The 15,759-nt window shown below is 40.5% G+C and overlaps 1 protein-coding gene across 7 annotated transcripts in view; it reads left to right on the top strand.

The window, feature by feature from the left end:
* Window positions 1-15,759, top strand: part of LOC143101192 (basement membrane-specific heparan sulfate proteoglycan core protein-like) — a 74,378-nt gene that overhangs the window by 54,514 nt on the left and 4,105 nt on the right. For 6 of the 7 annotated variants that reach the window (XM_076264601.1, XM_076264597.1, XM_076264599.1 and 3 more), the window contains 2 exons: window positions 6,893-7,011; window positions 13,198-13,340. In XM_076264601.1, the coding sequence (XP_076120716.1) occupies window positions 6,893-7,011; window positions 13,198-13,340 (262 nt within the window). The remainder of the gene's footprint in view (window positions 1-6,892; window positions 7,012-13,197; window positions 13,341-15,759) is intronic. The other variant, XM_076264596.1, reaches the window with a different exon arrangement.

Below are 15,759 nucleotides of genomic sequence, written 5' to 3'. Positions count from 1 at the left end.
ATCTGTGTGCATTCCTACATTAGGTCTATTTCTTTGATAGTCAACATCATTTGCTACCACATAACAAATACCAATTAACAATACAAATGTTTCTTACAAACTTTCCTGCATACTTCTTAAATGTGCTGCAGTCAGATGGGTGTCCTAAAGACCAAGGCCGTAGTCATGATGTCAACATTGGGGGGGACCAAATCTGTGGTGGGGTCTGAGGGCCATGCAAAAAATATTATTAAAAATCACAAACAAGTTGTTACGACGTTTTTTCCAACTTGTGTGCCGTCGCCACATTTGATTCCTACGTTTTGCCTGCATGGATGCGCGATCGAGTGCGCATCTAAATAATATGCAAGATGCAACAACCATTTCTAAGAGGCCTATAAACAGGGTAATTCCTGGCATTAGTACTAACATATGAATGCATTATTTATGTTGTAAGACATGTGAAAGAAATGAATGACACATGCTTGCACAAATTCATCATTTAAAATAAAACTTTTCACTTTCGCTATCATTGCGAGAATAGATAGATAGATAGATTACTTTATTCATCCCCACAGGGAAATTATGGTGTTACAGCAGCAATTAATAATATAAACATATATCACACATAAAAAAAATAAAATAAATACAATTGGATATAGTCTCTGTTAAAGAGGTTGTAAACTGCATTGACTCTCAGCATAAGATTTTCTCTCACGGCACAAAGGGGAGTAAATAGTTATGGCAGTGGGCAGGAATGGTTTTCTATAACGCTCCTTGCTACAGCGAAGTTGGAGCAACCTCCAGCTGAAAACACTCCAGTAGTACCAGTAGTACATTCAGTGGATGTGAGGTGTTGTCCATAATGTTAAGGAGCTTTTGCAACATCATTCTCTCAACAACTAACTCTAGGGGTTCAAGTGTACTTCCAATTACAGAGCCAGCTCTTTTAATCAACTTGTTGAGTTTTTGGTGTCTTTTGCCCTGATACTGGTACCCCAACAGATGGCTGCAAAGAAAATGGTACTAGAAACAGCAGACTGGTAAAACATGTTCAACATCCTGCTGCACACATTAAATGACCTAAGCTTCCTCAAGAAGTAGTCTGCTCTGTCCCTTTACAATATGGAAAATGTTTCAAAGTTCCCTTTGAGTCTAAACGGCTCCAAAAATGTATGGGATTTCCTTAGCCTGTGCTACACCTTTCCAACAAGTTTTGTGAGAATTGTGAGCTTTTGCGATATTGTTGCCAGCCCTACCTCACCGCAGTAGGGTCAGAGAGGGTTAAAGCGGAGTACACTAATCAAGGATCTTTGGTAGGGGGCAGCAAATGGAAGCTTTTGATAGCGCACGCCACTAACGAAATCGGAAAACCACCAGGTCAAACCACTCAGGGGTGTAGGCTACTCTGGAACCATCACTAGGTCACTAATTTGTGCGTTATTTATGTTTGATTAAATTTCAGATGGTGGTGGTTGTTGGTTTCCTGTAGAGTTTTTTTTCTTTATTTATTTTTCTATGTCTGTATATTGGGGGAGACATTTTGGTCATATTTGAATATTGGGGGGGACACGTCCCCCTCAATGTCTATGGTGACTACGGCCCTGCTAGACATAACTAGATCTTGAACATCTATTACCAGTGTTGAATGAGCAGTTTTTGCAGTGATCACTACTGGACATTCCACATTGCTAGACAGCACTTGAGTGAGGATAGACTTATTTCCACTTGAAAAATAACCATCGCTATCTGCAATAGCTACAGTACAGGGACATTAATCAGTTCATAGCTGAGGATTTGTCCTAGGTCCACTTCCCTTTCAGAATCATATGCAGTAATGATGCACTGGAGAATGTTTCTTTTTGTTGCACTATAAAGGATATCTTGTCTAATTTTTTTGCAAATAATGCAATCTCCATAGCACTATTCAGCAACCCTCAAATATGCACACTTTTCCATTTTTTTGCATGGCTGGAATTTGAATAATAGGAAAGAGCACCAGTGAAATGTTTTAACTAGGCAAGCACAGACGTACAGTAAAATAAAATACAGTGTAAATCCTCTGTAGAACTGACAACTCTTCATAATAGTTAGTGACAAAGTACTTTCTACAGAAAAATGAGCAGTCACCTACTATTCTATCAATTTATTATCAAGGAATCTATTTTGCTTCTAAACGTCATACTGAATTTTAGCTATTATTTCAATTTATATTTTAATTTTAGCTTATTTTTATTTGCTACTTGAGTCATTGGGGTAATTCCTGTCCTGTCCTACAACATATCTGATACATAAAGAGTATATTAATGCCTTATTTTTTGCAATTCCTATGATATCTGATGGCAAAACCAAAAAGTATGTGAATTATGCTAATTATGCTAATTAGCAAGCTTAAAACTCAAAATTGAGCTTGGTAAACAAACTATTTGAATTCAGCACCCTCAAATTGTGTGAACTAGCCCCTTTACCGACTTTTCCTCAAATTTGCCAACAGGACTTTTTCTGAACGTTTGTTAGCTATCTGCTCTCCCTCTATTAGTGGGTTTGATCTAGCAAGCCCGAACCGGTGTAGCTTGCGTTTTTGGCCCCATTTAAATGAATGGCGGAATGTTCAGGATTTGAATTTCGATTATGACATCACAGCTCTAACGACTTAAGCTTGCACCTGGCAGAGTTCTAAGCCATCTGGCAGTTGCCTAATGGGCTGGGCTGGACTGTCTGTGTATATGAAGGTATGTGCATGTAACTTTTGACCCGTATGTCCGATTTTCATAAATGAGGTACCGTTGGAATCCTCGAATGAAGCCCAGTTCAATGCCTTGCCAGCACCCGTTGTAAAGGTCATGTAAAAAAGATTGTGCTCTCCCATCTTTTTTTAAAGCCAATCCATGTTCATACTAGCCTGGCCTTAATTGCCTTCCTACGTACTTCCGCTCGATTTTCATCTCCCTCCACCACTCCGTCTGGGATTCCGGCCATTGGCCGCGTTCGCAGCGGTAGATTCGACTCCGCGCCAATCAGCGAGCAGGAGGCGGGAGTTGTGAGAGACGACGTCGAGATTCTGCGCTGTGTTTGAATTGTAGTCCTCGAGGAGTTTGGCAATGGCATAAGTTAATGAAGCAATTCAGTCCGTGCTGGCTACGCTTCCAAATATTCAGGAACTGAACACCGAACAAAAAGAGTGTTTAACACATTTTATTTCGGGCAAAGATGTCGTGGCCCTACTCCCTATGGGATTTGGGAAACATTTGATTTGTATCGCGCAGTAGCCTCATATTAAATTACAGCATGTGCGGCAGACCCGGTATGAAGCGGCGTGTTTTCAATGATGATCACATCTAGCTTTGACAATTGTGATGATATTGTATCGCAGAGGCTATTTGCCCCAGTGTTGGGCTTTCTGTGTTCCCGGCGTGTGCGTGTGTGTGTGCGCGAGTGTTTGTGTCTCCCTCTCCCTCCTGTGTCATGGAATGTGTCAATGAGTTCTGATGTATTTTGATTGGGGGGAGGTGTCCGGGAGGGAATATTTAGGTGTATGGATAGGTTAGCGATTGCTAAGGGGAGGGAATAGAATAGGGGGTTCTAAGACGTCTAAATTTAGTCAGAGTAGAAGTGGATTACGTGCGACTGAGTTGTGTTGCGTTGTGTTGTTGGCCGATGAGTGTGAATAACGAGTGATTGAGACCGTGATTTATCAGCGATCATTTTGTTGTTTTGTAGTGGACACCTCCTGTTGCCCGTGCACTAGCCTGTACATCTATAGGAAATAAACTACCGGAGTTTTGGAACGATATATCAGCCTCCCCGTCTCCTAACTTCTCATCGGCGTTACAATATGTTATCTTCAACCTTACTGTTGAATAGTTATTTGCTATTCTTCCACTAACTCTTACATTTGTATCGCAAAGCTGGCATGGTCATTTACATCCATCTTGTTCGCTTTGGTGGTTGTGGGCAATTTCTGAGTGTTGTAGTGTAGCTTACTTCACGATCGAGCTGGCGCATAACATATGTCACGGCCAACCTTTAGCGATTGGGTGAAATCAGATCCAATCGTTTCAAACTTCTACAGAGTCCACGCATCCAGCTTGCAAACGTTCGTCAATAGCCGAGATCCCAGACCCTTGTAGAAGCGAAGCGTACCAAGGGGATGGCAAATTGCCAGGCTATGTTCATACAGGTCATTAAAAAATATATATATTTTCCAAATCCATCCAACCCAGTTCAATACCCAGCCAGCTCCATTCAAACTTACCCATGTATACAGTTGTATAGATTATATCATTGACAAACCCATATTCATTCAGACATCATAGACTTCCATGCAACACCAGTGCCACCATTCAAGTCAAACCAGTCACATTAGTCATCATTGCCCGGCAAGAAGCTCACAATCAACTCAATTGTCTTGCCACGATCTGTGGAGCTTACAGACAACGTTGAATTACAATAGATTCTGTATGCTATTTAAAGCCGACCTAACGATGAGTCTCTTCATGAAGGTGTGTTGCAATGCATTCGGGGTGCTGTGCTGTGATTCGACGGCTCGTCACCTGACCCACCTACCCCACAAGCCACAGCGAGAACGTACAAGCATATTGCTATCAGCATGCTAAGATTTGAAAATGAATGAGTTTGCTGCTGTTTATGACCTGGTTTAAGAATAAGCCTCACTAATTTATTTTGTGATGTCTGCAGCCTCTTTGAATCATTTGAATTGAATTGAAATTCAACCACAACAATGATGCCTACCGCAATCTCTGTACTGCACCAATTTTGGGCATGTTTACACACTGCGTGTATTTATTTTTATTTTCATTATTTATTAATGCATTTTTTTTTTTCCTTCATGTCCTTTATTTTTTTGTCTGTTTACCATTGTATTCTTTTAACTATTTGTCCCCTGGTATGTTATATCAGTGTTTCTCAAACTTTTTCAGACCAAGGACCACTTAACCAATAAAAAAAAAACTTCACGGACCACCTATCTAAAAAAAAAACTGTAAACCTACTTCAACAGTATATTACACAGTAGGCCTACTCACTGAACCACCTTGCTTATTCTGTTTGCACCTTGCTTATTGTGTTAGAGGAATCATATGATTTAAACTGGCGTTGCTTACAGTACATAGGCAGTGTTGCAGAACCGTTTGGATTTACATACAAGGTGGTTCAATATTGCAAAAACCTCATCTATATAATATTTTACCATGTCTGCTAGCGGACCACTTAGGATAGCTTGCGGACCACCAGTGGTCCCCAGACCAGACTTTGAGAAACACTGGTCTAGCCTATTACACAGGGGAGACACTGTTTCATAAAATCTGACTAAATCCATCCCATAAGGGGTCTGGGGAACATTGTGTGGGCAGGTGACTTTCCAAGCCTATGGACTTTTGAATAATATTCAAAGAAAGGTTAATAGGAACGATAAATACCATTATTAACCGGTTATCTAAAATTGAAAATAGCGTTTTCACTCCAGAAAAAGTGTAATTGGTTTTGCTCCCGTTACCGGTTACGTTCGTTCAAAAATATTGTTAATTTCTGTTTTTTCGTTCTTTGAACCATTTCTAATCCCTGGCGGGAATATCCTTTACCAACCCCGATCCAACCCGTGTCATATTGGCTAGGCTTGCTATATGGGCTACAGCCGAATTACAGCTGCGGGAATATCCTTTACCAACCTCGCTCCAACTTGTGTCATATTGCCTGTAGCCTACTACACAAAATGCTGTTGATTAGGGGTCCACCAATTATCGGCCGGGCCGATTATTAGGGCCGATATTTAGCATTTTTATAATAATCGGTATCGGTCATTTTTCCCACCGATAAGCCGATATTGAAATGAATAAAGAATTAAACGCGCTACTTTGTCTGTAAAGCGTCTCTCACTCCCTGCATTTGCTACTCTGTGGTCGAGAGCATTGTCCCGCCCACTACACCGTCTGATTTGTTAGTTGGCACAAATGCAGCAAATCAGGATCGAAGACTGAACACAGAGAAAGTTTAGGATTCTCACTGAGGCAGACTAACTGGGCTTCAGCTGTACGGAGCTATTTTTCGAAGGTAGCCTAAGGAATGTACTTACATTGCTGAAGTTGCAATGAATCACAATCATCTACACTGAAGTTACAAAAACACCACTTTGTAAGCTATTGTCTCTTTGATCCGGATCAATAAGTAATGCACCCACTTTCTTCATTTAGCGAATTCCCGATTGATGCACGTTAGTGATATGCTGTTTAGCCTAGTTACAAACTCGGGTGCTGCGCGTCGCAAGTTCTTTGCCTCCGCCTCGTCCATTAATTGTGAATAACGAGACACCTTGGCGGACGTTATCCCTTAGGCCTACATAGTAGACAAGTCCTAAATTATGCGATAGTGAACGTCAAAAAGTCTAGTTGCTCCTTTTTGAAACGGACTGTCAGAAAATAATAGGCTACAGGCACCCAGGGCCAGCCGTAATTTAATCCGACCTGAAGTAAATCGCGTCCTGAGCTGGCTATTAACGTGCCTTTTAGGCTCACAAAAGTGTAGCTTAAAGCCTACATATGGACACAAATTGTATGCTTAAATAGCCTAAGAACTATTTCAAAACTGTTTTGTTAAACCATTCAACCGTAACACTTGCCATCACGCATGCACCTCTTCCTCTCCCTCTCTCTTGTACTCACACACACGATGGCAAAGCATCCTCTTTGTGACAGGTCCCTTAACATAGTTAACAAGCCCATTGTGTAGGCCTAGTCTATGAAAATAATTGCTATCACTCAGCTCTTGGATTAACATAGCGGTCATTACTGCTGAATGGACAATATTTACAGTGAAGGCTAGGTTTTCAGTTTTCAACTTTTGAATACATTCCATATTGTAATGATGTAAAATCATCAACAAAATGTTCCCTCCTCAGAACCTGCTGATATTGCCTTCTTAATGGATGGATCTTGGAGTGTCAACCCAGAGCAGTTCTTGGACATGAAAACGTTTGTGAAAGATGTGACCAGAAGTCTCCTGAAGTTTAACACCGCAGTGAGTCCATATTATTTTTGGTTCAAGAGCTAAAATACATTTAAAGAGAGGGGAAAATTATGTTATACAAGATATTGACAGCTGCTAATAAGTGCCATCCCTTCTTTTTAAAAACACCAATTTGACTTGTCTTATGCAAATCTTTCTTTTTTTATTAAAATTAGTGTTTTTATTAAATTAGTGTTTTTAAAAAGAAGGGATCATGGAGAATAAAGAAAAAAAATATTTAAAAAATATTTGTATATTCACATAAGGTGTTTGGGTGCTCTGAAAATGAGAAACAAAATGATTTTTCAGATTTGTGAGGTCTGCTGTTCAGACCCTGGAGGAATTTATTTTCTGTTCATTGCTTTTTGTGAGTGTTTCTACTTATCTCAATAAGGAAGATAAATCAAGAGCCTATGTTGAGTACAAATGTGTCTTCTGAAGGCCTAAACCAGGGGTGGGCAACTAATTTCCCCAAGGGGCCACATGACAAACTGGGACTGTTGAGGAGGGCCAGACCCAAAATACCTTACTCAAGTCTGAACTCAATTCTGTTCAATTCTATTTTGTTCTTGTATAACATTAAGTAAATCATATGGTTTTGGTTACTAGTCGTAAGAACAGATGAAAATGTGAGGCAGATGAAGTAAAAACGAAAAGCAGCGAAGCTGAGAAGGCACCCATTGAGTTACTAGTTTTTCCTATTATTGGGGGCCAAGCAGCGAAGCTGCGTGGCAACCCATAGTGATTCTACCTTTTTGGGGGCGAAGGCACCCATTGAGTTACTAGTTTTTCTTGATGCATCATCTGTCCAATTAAATATTATTATTAGGGGTCCGAGCAGCGCAGTGCAGGACCCCTATACCGTTCATTTTTTGCCAAAATTCTGTAAAAGTCATACTGCAGCCTAAACCGTAACTCCAAAACTCTTGACATTTTCAGGTATGGTTACCATTACCCCTCTCTACCGATAACCAAAATTTGGGGTACTGCACCCAAAGGTGGTGCTATTGGCAAAAAAAGTTAATTATGCTTATTTCTCCTTACCAGATTGACCTAGACTCAAAATGCTTTCATAATATTAATCTCTAAACTCAGATGCATCTTTTTCACCCTGGTCTTATTCTCTAAAAATGTTTACTTTTGCCACAATTTCAGAGAAAAGCCAAACATCATAAAACGTTTCAAAGGCTTCAAAAATGATCGATCAAATCTTCACCAAAATTCTCACAGACAATGTTTAGACCAAATTTGAATATGTTGTTCCATTTCAGAGATATGGGCCAATCAAGTTTGACCACTCAGCCCATTTTTCCTATATCACCTATATTCCTATATGAGTCATTTTGTTCTTGGATAGCAACCATACGACCATCATTAGGTGGATACCATTAACAGTGTACATTTTCAGATCTGTACTCTTTTTATAAAACCCTTAATTCTATTGTCAAATGTATACAAGTTTTATTGAGGTGTGTTTGCCAACACACATTTCACGATGTGAATGTGACTGTTTCTTGGGTTGAGAGTTCAAACCCCGTTAGAGCTTTAGGATCAAGGTGCACATGCTATTGGTCATTTAAGATTCACATTGAACAGCACCTGAATGACATCAGGCAATCAACATTCACATTCATCAGTTTCCAAGAATCAGAATGCCGAGACACTCTATGGCATTTAGGGGAACTTCTTTGTTTACTATTTTTCCTTCATCATTAAGTCTATCATATTTATATTTCATCCATTAGTGTTCTTCTCTACAAATGTCTAATTGCCCCGGTGTACTCTTTTAGGAAAGCCCTTCATTTTGTTGTCAAATTTATGCTTGGAGTTTTTCTTGTTGTGTGTTTACCAATACACATTTTCACCATGTGAATGTGACTGGCCAACATGTAGGATTGTCAGTTGCTCAGTGGGTTAATGCCTTGTACTGGTGTTTCTTAGGTTGAGAGTTTGAATCCCCGCTAGAGCTTTAGGATCAAGCTGCACATGCTATTGGTCAATTAAGATTCACATTGAACAGCACCTGAATGGCAATCAACATTCACGCTCATCAGTTTCCAAGAATTGCTGAGACACAGTATGGCATTAAGGGGAACTTCTTTGTTAACCATTTTTCAGGTGTACTCTTTTAGGAAAGGCCTAAATTCTATTGTGAAATTGGGCCTTTTGTGTTTCCTTGATGTTATGTGCTCACCAATACACATTTTCACCATGTGAATGTGACTTGCTAAAGTTTTGGATTGTCTGTGGCTCAATGGGATGATGCCTTGTACTGGTGATCCTTAGGTTGAGAGTTGAGAGAATACTATTGGGTTGTGGAGATTAGCACACTAGAATAGAGTACTGTACGAATACTGTTGGGTTGTGGAGGTTAGCACACTAGAATAGGGTATTGTTAGAATACTATTGGGATGTGGAGATTAGCACACTAGAATAGAGTACTGTTAGAATACTGTTGGGTTGTGGAGGTTAGCACACTAGAATAGAGTATTGTTAGAATACTATTGGGTTGTGGAGATTAGCACAATAGAATAGAGTACTGTTAGAATACTGTTGGGTTGTGGAGGTTGGCACACCATAACGTTACAGCACAGGGTAATCCTAATTTTATGGATCAAATTTATTCCAATCCAACTGAAACGTTTTGAACAACACAAAGTGAAGGTTTTATCCAGATAAAAAAACAAGAATAGAATGTAGCTGCTAAGCAGCAATGAGGGGGGCCAAGCTGATTGCAGATACTTGAGCTGCCGAGATGGCAGATAAATTTGACATTGCCAAGGTCTCTACTGCTTCGCCTGCCAATTGCTTAAAGGTCTCTACTGCACCACTTGCTCATTGCCCAGGGTCTCTCATCTGCACTGCTCTGCAACTGACATGCATCAGCACTTCCTGTTCCTCTAGCGCCACCCTAGTGGTCAAACATTACTAAATGTACTGTGCGTCCTCAGGATGTGGTCCTGAGTCTACGTACCAAGTTTGGTGTCGATATGAGAATGTGTGGCTAATTAAAGCGCCCCTTGTGGTCAACGGTGACTAAATTTATTGTGCGTCTTCCGGATGTAGTCCTGAGTCTCTCTTTCTCTAGCGCCGCCCTAGTGGTCAAAAATCTGTTTGTTGAGCTTTGTCTAAAGATCATATGTGCCAATTCTTGTCAAGATTGGTTAAAGTTTGTAGCCTCTGAAGCTTTTCTTGCATTAGAAAACTGTTGAAGCAGTTGAGCAGATTGAACTGTTGGTGGCACTAGAGGGTAAGACTTGGGGCCCGTCCCAATACCTCCCCTACCCCTAGATTTTTGCCCTAACCCTCGTTTTTGCGCGTGCACGTGTAGGGCTAGGGTGTCCCATTACTTTAGGGAGCAAGGGGAAGTGCTATTTTCCCCTTAAAATCAACCCTCAAAATATAGCCAGGACCGATGCAGGCTTAAAATGAAGTGGGAGATGAAATTACCCAGGAAACCGTGCAAGCTCACCGAGCCGGCCACATTTTTCATATATTTTCGCAAATAAGCATATTAAAATTTCGAAATATGTTGGAATATGTTAGTTTGATGAACATCTAATGGACTGTTGAGTTTTGAACACTAATGTCAGAAAATATCTCACGTATCTGACGATGTTCATGATATCTGCTGAGTGCTTTGAGAGTCTGCCCATCAAATAACGTTATCTGATCTGGGTAGTTTCGTCAATATTTAAGGTGAGTGTTCTGGCATTCACATGAACACGTATATCTTTGTTGATTAACCAGACGTAGATAAACCAGCACAGCCCACACAACAATAACCTCTGGAAAGGGCATGCTACCGGTAGACACGTCGGTGCTGCGCGTGATGTAGGTGAGCATGTTGGCTACGCTAATTTGCATATAGAGGTGTCCCAATTCATAGGGAAAGATCTTCACCTCTACTTCCCTTGTCGAGGGGGTTTTAATGTTGAGGGCAATCAAAACCAAGTGGAACTTTTAAGGGGGGAGAAATGGGATGGGCCCTTAGTGGCATGTAGGCTGGTGTGTGTGGTCAGGGCCATGCCCTGATGGCATGAACCAAGTTTGGAATTTATATAATTAGGCACTAAGAGATATGAGCTTATTTCCTGTTTGGCGGCTTTGTTGCCATTTTTAATTGGTTCTCACAGGCAGATGCTTTTGAAATTGAAAAATCTGTCTCGTAACTTTTGTAAGGCTTGGTCTGAAGATCATATGTGTCAAGTTTCGTCAGAATGTTTTCACTGTGGCCTGTTGGTAGCGCTACAACGAACATGGTAAAGTCTTGTAAATTGGTGGGTGGGGCTATACCTCTTGCCTTAATCCACTGAGCAAGTTTAGGTGCAAATATTGTTGAGCTACTTGAATTAATGCTGTTAAAAAATTGATTGAGCATGATAAAGTCTTGGAAATCGGTGGGTGGTTCCGTACCTTTTGCCTTAATCAACTCTGCAAGTTTCAGCTTCATAGGTCTAAGCATTGCAGAGCTACTTGCATTAATGCTATTACAATATTGATGAGTTTTGACCTGTTGGTGGCGCTAGAGTTTTGAGGTCTGGGGTCTGTACATTGGCAAAAGTGGTCAGTGGCCTGTGTAGAATAAGTGTGCCAAATTTCACAACTTTTTACTGTACGGTTCTATGGGCTGCCATAGACTCCAATGGCAGAGGAAAGATGTGTAAATATAGCTGCAAATCGGCAATGAGGGGGCCAAGCTGGTTGCAGATAATTGAGCTGCTGAGATGGCAGATAAATTTGACATTGCCAAGGTCTCTACTGCTTCGCCTGCCAATTGCCTAAAGGTCTCTACTGCACCACTTGCCCACTGCCCAGGGTCTCTCAACTGCACTGCTTACCAGGGGCCTTCCACAGTGCCGTTTGTCCATTGCAAGTGTTGCTAATTATAGTGCCCCTTGTGGTCAACAGTGACTAAATTTGCCATGCGTCCTCAGGATGTGGTCCCGAGTCTACGTACTAAGTTTGGTGTCGATACGAGAAAGTGTTGCTAATTATAGCGCCCCTTGTGGTCAACGTTGACTACATTTATTGTGCATCCTCAGGTTGTGGATATTAGCTCATTTCCTGTAACTTTAGCAACCCCCTAATGGTCATGTCCTCAGGATGGTGTCCCGAGTCTACGTACCAGGTTTGGTGTTGATACGAGAAAGTGTTGTTAATTATAGTGCCCCTTGTGGTCAACGGTGATACAATTTATTGTGCGTCCTCAGCATGTGGTCCCGAATCTACGTACCAAGTTTGGTGTCGATACGAGAAAGTGTTGCTAATTATAGCACCCCTTGTGGTCAACGTGTGTCAACACCGTCAGTTGTATGTCAACAGTGTAAGATGGAGGTTTTTCATTTTTATAAAAAAAAATGTATGTTTCTTTTGTTCAATTGAGTTGAGTTAAAACACCAACTTATCTACATGCATCAGTGTCTTGTGTGCACAAAACCACTGATTGTATATAAAAATTAAAAAATAGTAAACTAAATTAAAGTAATTTAAAATGGCTTATTCCAAAACAATGTAAAATGATATTAAAAGTGTATACAATGCAATTTATCACTAAACCTTGCTAAGGCACACCATTTCTACACACTTAAAGACTTTACAGTGAATTGATCAAACACACAAAAAAAACATATTTCCATGTGTCAGACGGAGTTGACAAATGACAAGTTACTAAGTCAGTAAATGTCAATTTTTATAAAAAGTGGTTAATAAAAAACCTGTTCCTTTTCAGGCATGATAGATGAGATCTATTTTATGACGATATCCAATTCAAATGAATGTAGTATCAATTTTTTGTTTGTCACTTTTCAAAAGTACTTTTGTCCCTTATCTCAAGAATCAGTGATATATGTTTTGTTGTGTGCAGTTGTATTTCTTAAATAATTTGTATTTAATCAGCAGTGTTTAAAGAGGTTAAGCATCACTTAAACAGAATGCACAAATTTGAGTTAGGGAGGTCCCTGAGCTTGTTTGTCGAGGCTATCAATTGCTTAAAATTTGTCTTTGTGATCTTTTGTTTCCTAGTGTTTTTTGGATGTTTTGGTAAAGATGGCCCTAATTTCACAATCTCTGTGTTAGCGATAGTAAAACACTATGAATAAAGCATCCAGATAAACAGTCCAGATATCCATATATATATCCTGGGGACGTGACGCCATCTGCTGAACATTTTTATGTTTTTGTTTTTTGTCTCTGCAGTTTGCCTTTGCACAGTACTCCACTGAAACCAGCATCCATGTGACCTTCCATCAGTTTCAGAGAACAGGATGGGAAAATCAGTTGGACAGTATCAAGCAGATCGCAGGAGACACATATACTGCAGATGCTGTCCGGACAGTTGTGTAAGTCTTACATGAAGATTTGTGTTGTCTGGCACGAGACCTTTATCTATCTCAACTGCCCTGTTAAAGGAACTGTCAGCGACTCTAAGTGATTCCTAACCCCTAACACTTTTTGTCACATTCAGTCGTTCAACAGCTTCTAGCCTTCAGCAATTAGACTCCTGAACTCCTGAAGATTTGCAACTCTACTTATTTATTTATATTTCTTTAATTTATCCCCTCCCGCTATTAACCACCCCCCCCCCCCCCCCCAAACGGACTGAGCTACAAAAAATACCACCAACATTGTTGTGTGGCAATTAAAGTTTCTATTCTATTCTATTTTAACATACAGCAGAGGCCTGACTGCCTGGAAATACTGTTTCTTCACAATATTGAGATTAACACACATTTCGGTGTCTTGTAAGGACCCTGTTCATGTTAAACAACACTTGTAGTGACATTTTGAGTCTGTTAAAGAGGCACAAATTTGAATTTCCCCTTGGGGATCAATAAAGTATCTATCTATCCATCTATCTATCTATCTATCTATCAAAGGCACTGTTAAAGCGATGCTCCCAGAGCTTAGCTTTGTAGTTGCATTAGCTGCTGAAGTAGGTGAATTAGGTAGCACTGATTTTTTTTTTTTTTCTCTACAGTACTTGGTGACCTCAAGCAACTGCACTCAATGTTAAAAATGGCCGGAGTACTCCTTTAATTACAAATATACGGAGCCCGTGAGGTGACATGAAAAAAAAAAAAAAACGAAGGTAAAAAAAAAAAAAAACAGAAATGGTATGTACTTGGGACAAACACTGACTAGGTTTGCGAGATCTTGAGTTTGTTTTGCGAGATCTCGAGTTTCTTTTGCGAGATATTGAGTTTATTTTGCGAGATCTCGAGTTTCTTTTGCGAGATATTAACTTTCTTTTGAGATCTCGAGTTTCTTTTGCGAGATCTTGACTTTCTTTTGGCAGTCTCGCAAATCCATCAATGCATTATGAGAACCCCTAGACATGTTCCCATAGAGCTTTAGCCACTGGAATTAGGTTGCAGTTCCTTATTTTGGCATCTGCGTTGGTCTGAGGTTGCGTTCCACACTGACTGACAAGCCAACCTAGTCAGGGTGCGATTTGTGAAAAAAGCCGAGGGGGGGCGGGGCCGTTATCGCTCCTACATCCTAAACCTCGATTTCAATAGTCAATTTGATTTCAGAGGCTTTAAAAATATGAAGTTTCGTTTCCCTTTCTTTAACTTGTTTAGCTGTATTCTCCAGTGCAGTGAACAAGCCGCTGCATTCTGCAGTGAGTCAAGACCAGAAGTTAACGTTACCGGCACACACGCACAGTGATAGTCTTTTGATTTTAGACAGGGCCGGTTCTACGTTATTCTGTGCCGGGGAGCAACACGCCCACGACCGCAACAGCCATTATGGTCTAGGTATACGCACGCAGCACAGACGAGCACAGGCTACCAGGAGAAACATCAAGCAATTCAGATCAATTATTTAAAATAATATAGATGAACCATACAATTGCAAGCGACCATGCCACAGCGGGCTACTGTATTAATGTCATCATTGTCCTACCGTAGCCTATCCTCGAACTCGTCTATTGCCCGAATGTGAAGCCAATAACCATAGGCCTACCTTCTTTGCGTTCTCTCCCTCCTTTTTTGTATTTTCTATCCTCTGTTTATGTTCTTTTTTCTGGCTACCAAATTTATTTACAGCCATTTTCCCACTAGTTTTGCCTAGCATACGCGTAGCTGCGGCCAGGCCTGTTTACTTGTCAGTCTTGCCCGTCCAATTAGGCTTTCCTTCGTTTACGTTCACCATCTAAAAAAGACGCGCAAGTCAACACTGCGCTGATAGTTCAAGAATCAGTAAAATCGCGTAGGCTACAGCCGGCAGCTCCGTAATTGTCAGGTGTGATGAAATGCGTTCATATTCCACTTTTTATGTCATAAACGCTGCATGCCAATGAAAAGGCTTTGCAGTAGGATTGTCCGATGGTCAAGCTGTTGCTTCAATTTGTGTTTTAATTTATGCAACGCACCGATGCTGGGTTCATGCAGTTTTGCGCAAGTTTAAAATGTTTAGCCCACAGCATAATGTGTCATTTTTGTACAATAAGTTCCACTTTTCATGTCATGAATATAACATGCCTATGATAAGGCTTTGAAGTTGTCCAATATGGTCAATCAATTGTGTTTCATGTGACGCACTGAAGCTACATTCATTGTTTTGCTCCAGTTGGAAATGTTTTTGCGTAATTTGTCAGCTATGATCAAATGCCTTCAATAAATTCCACATAAATATAACATGCCTATGATTAATGTTTGTATGGCCACCCATTTGAACATTTCTGGCTACGCTACCGAGAACAGAATCTCTCAATCTCACATCTTGACAGGTCACGTCTAACGTAGCCTACTACTC

The sequence above is a fragment of the Alosa pseudoharengus genome, unplaced genomic scaffold (genome assembly GCF_046254945.1).
Source record: "Alosa pseudoharengus isolate Yale_2024_CS ecotype anadromous, Long Island Sound unplaced genomic scaffold, YU_APseudo_1.1 YU_APseudo_1.1_scf_30, whole genome shotgun sequence".
Classification (NCBI taxonomy): domain Eukaryota; kingdom Metazoa; phylum Chordata; class Actinopteri; order Clupeiformes; family Clupeidae; genus Alosa; species Alosa pseudoharengus.
This window is presented reverse-complemented; position numbering and strand designations above follow the sequence as displayed.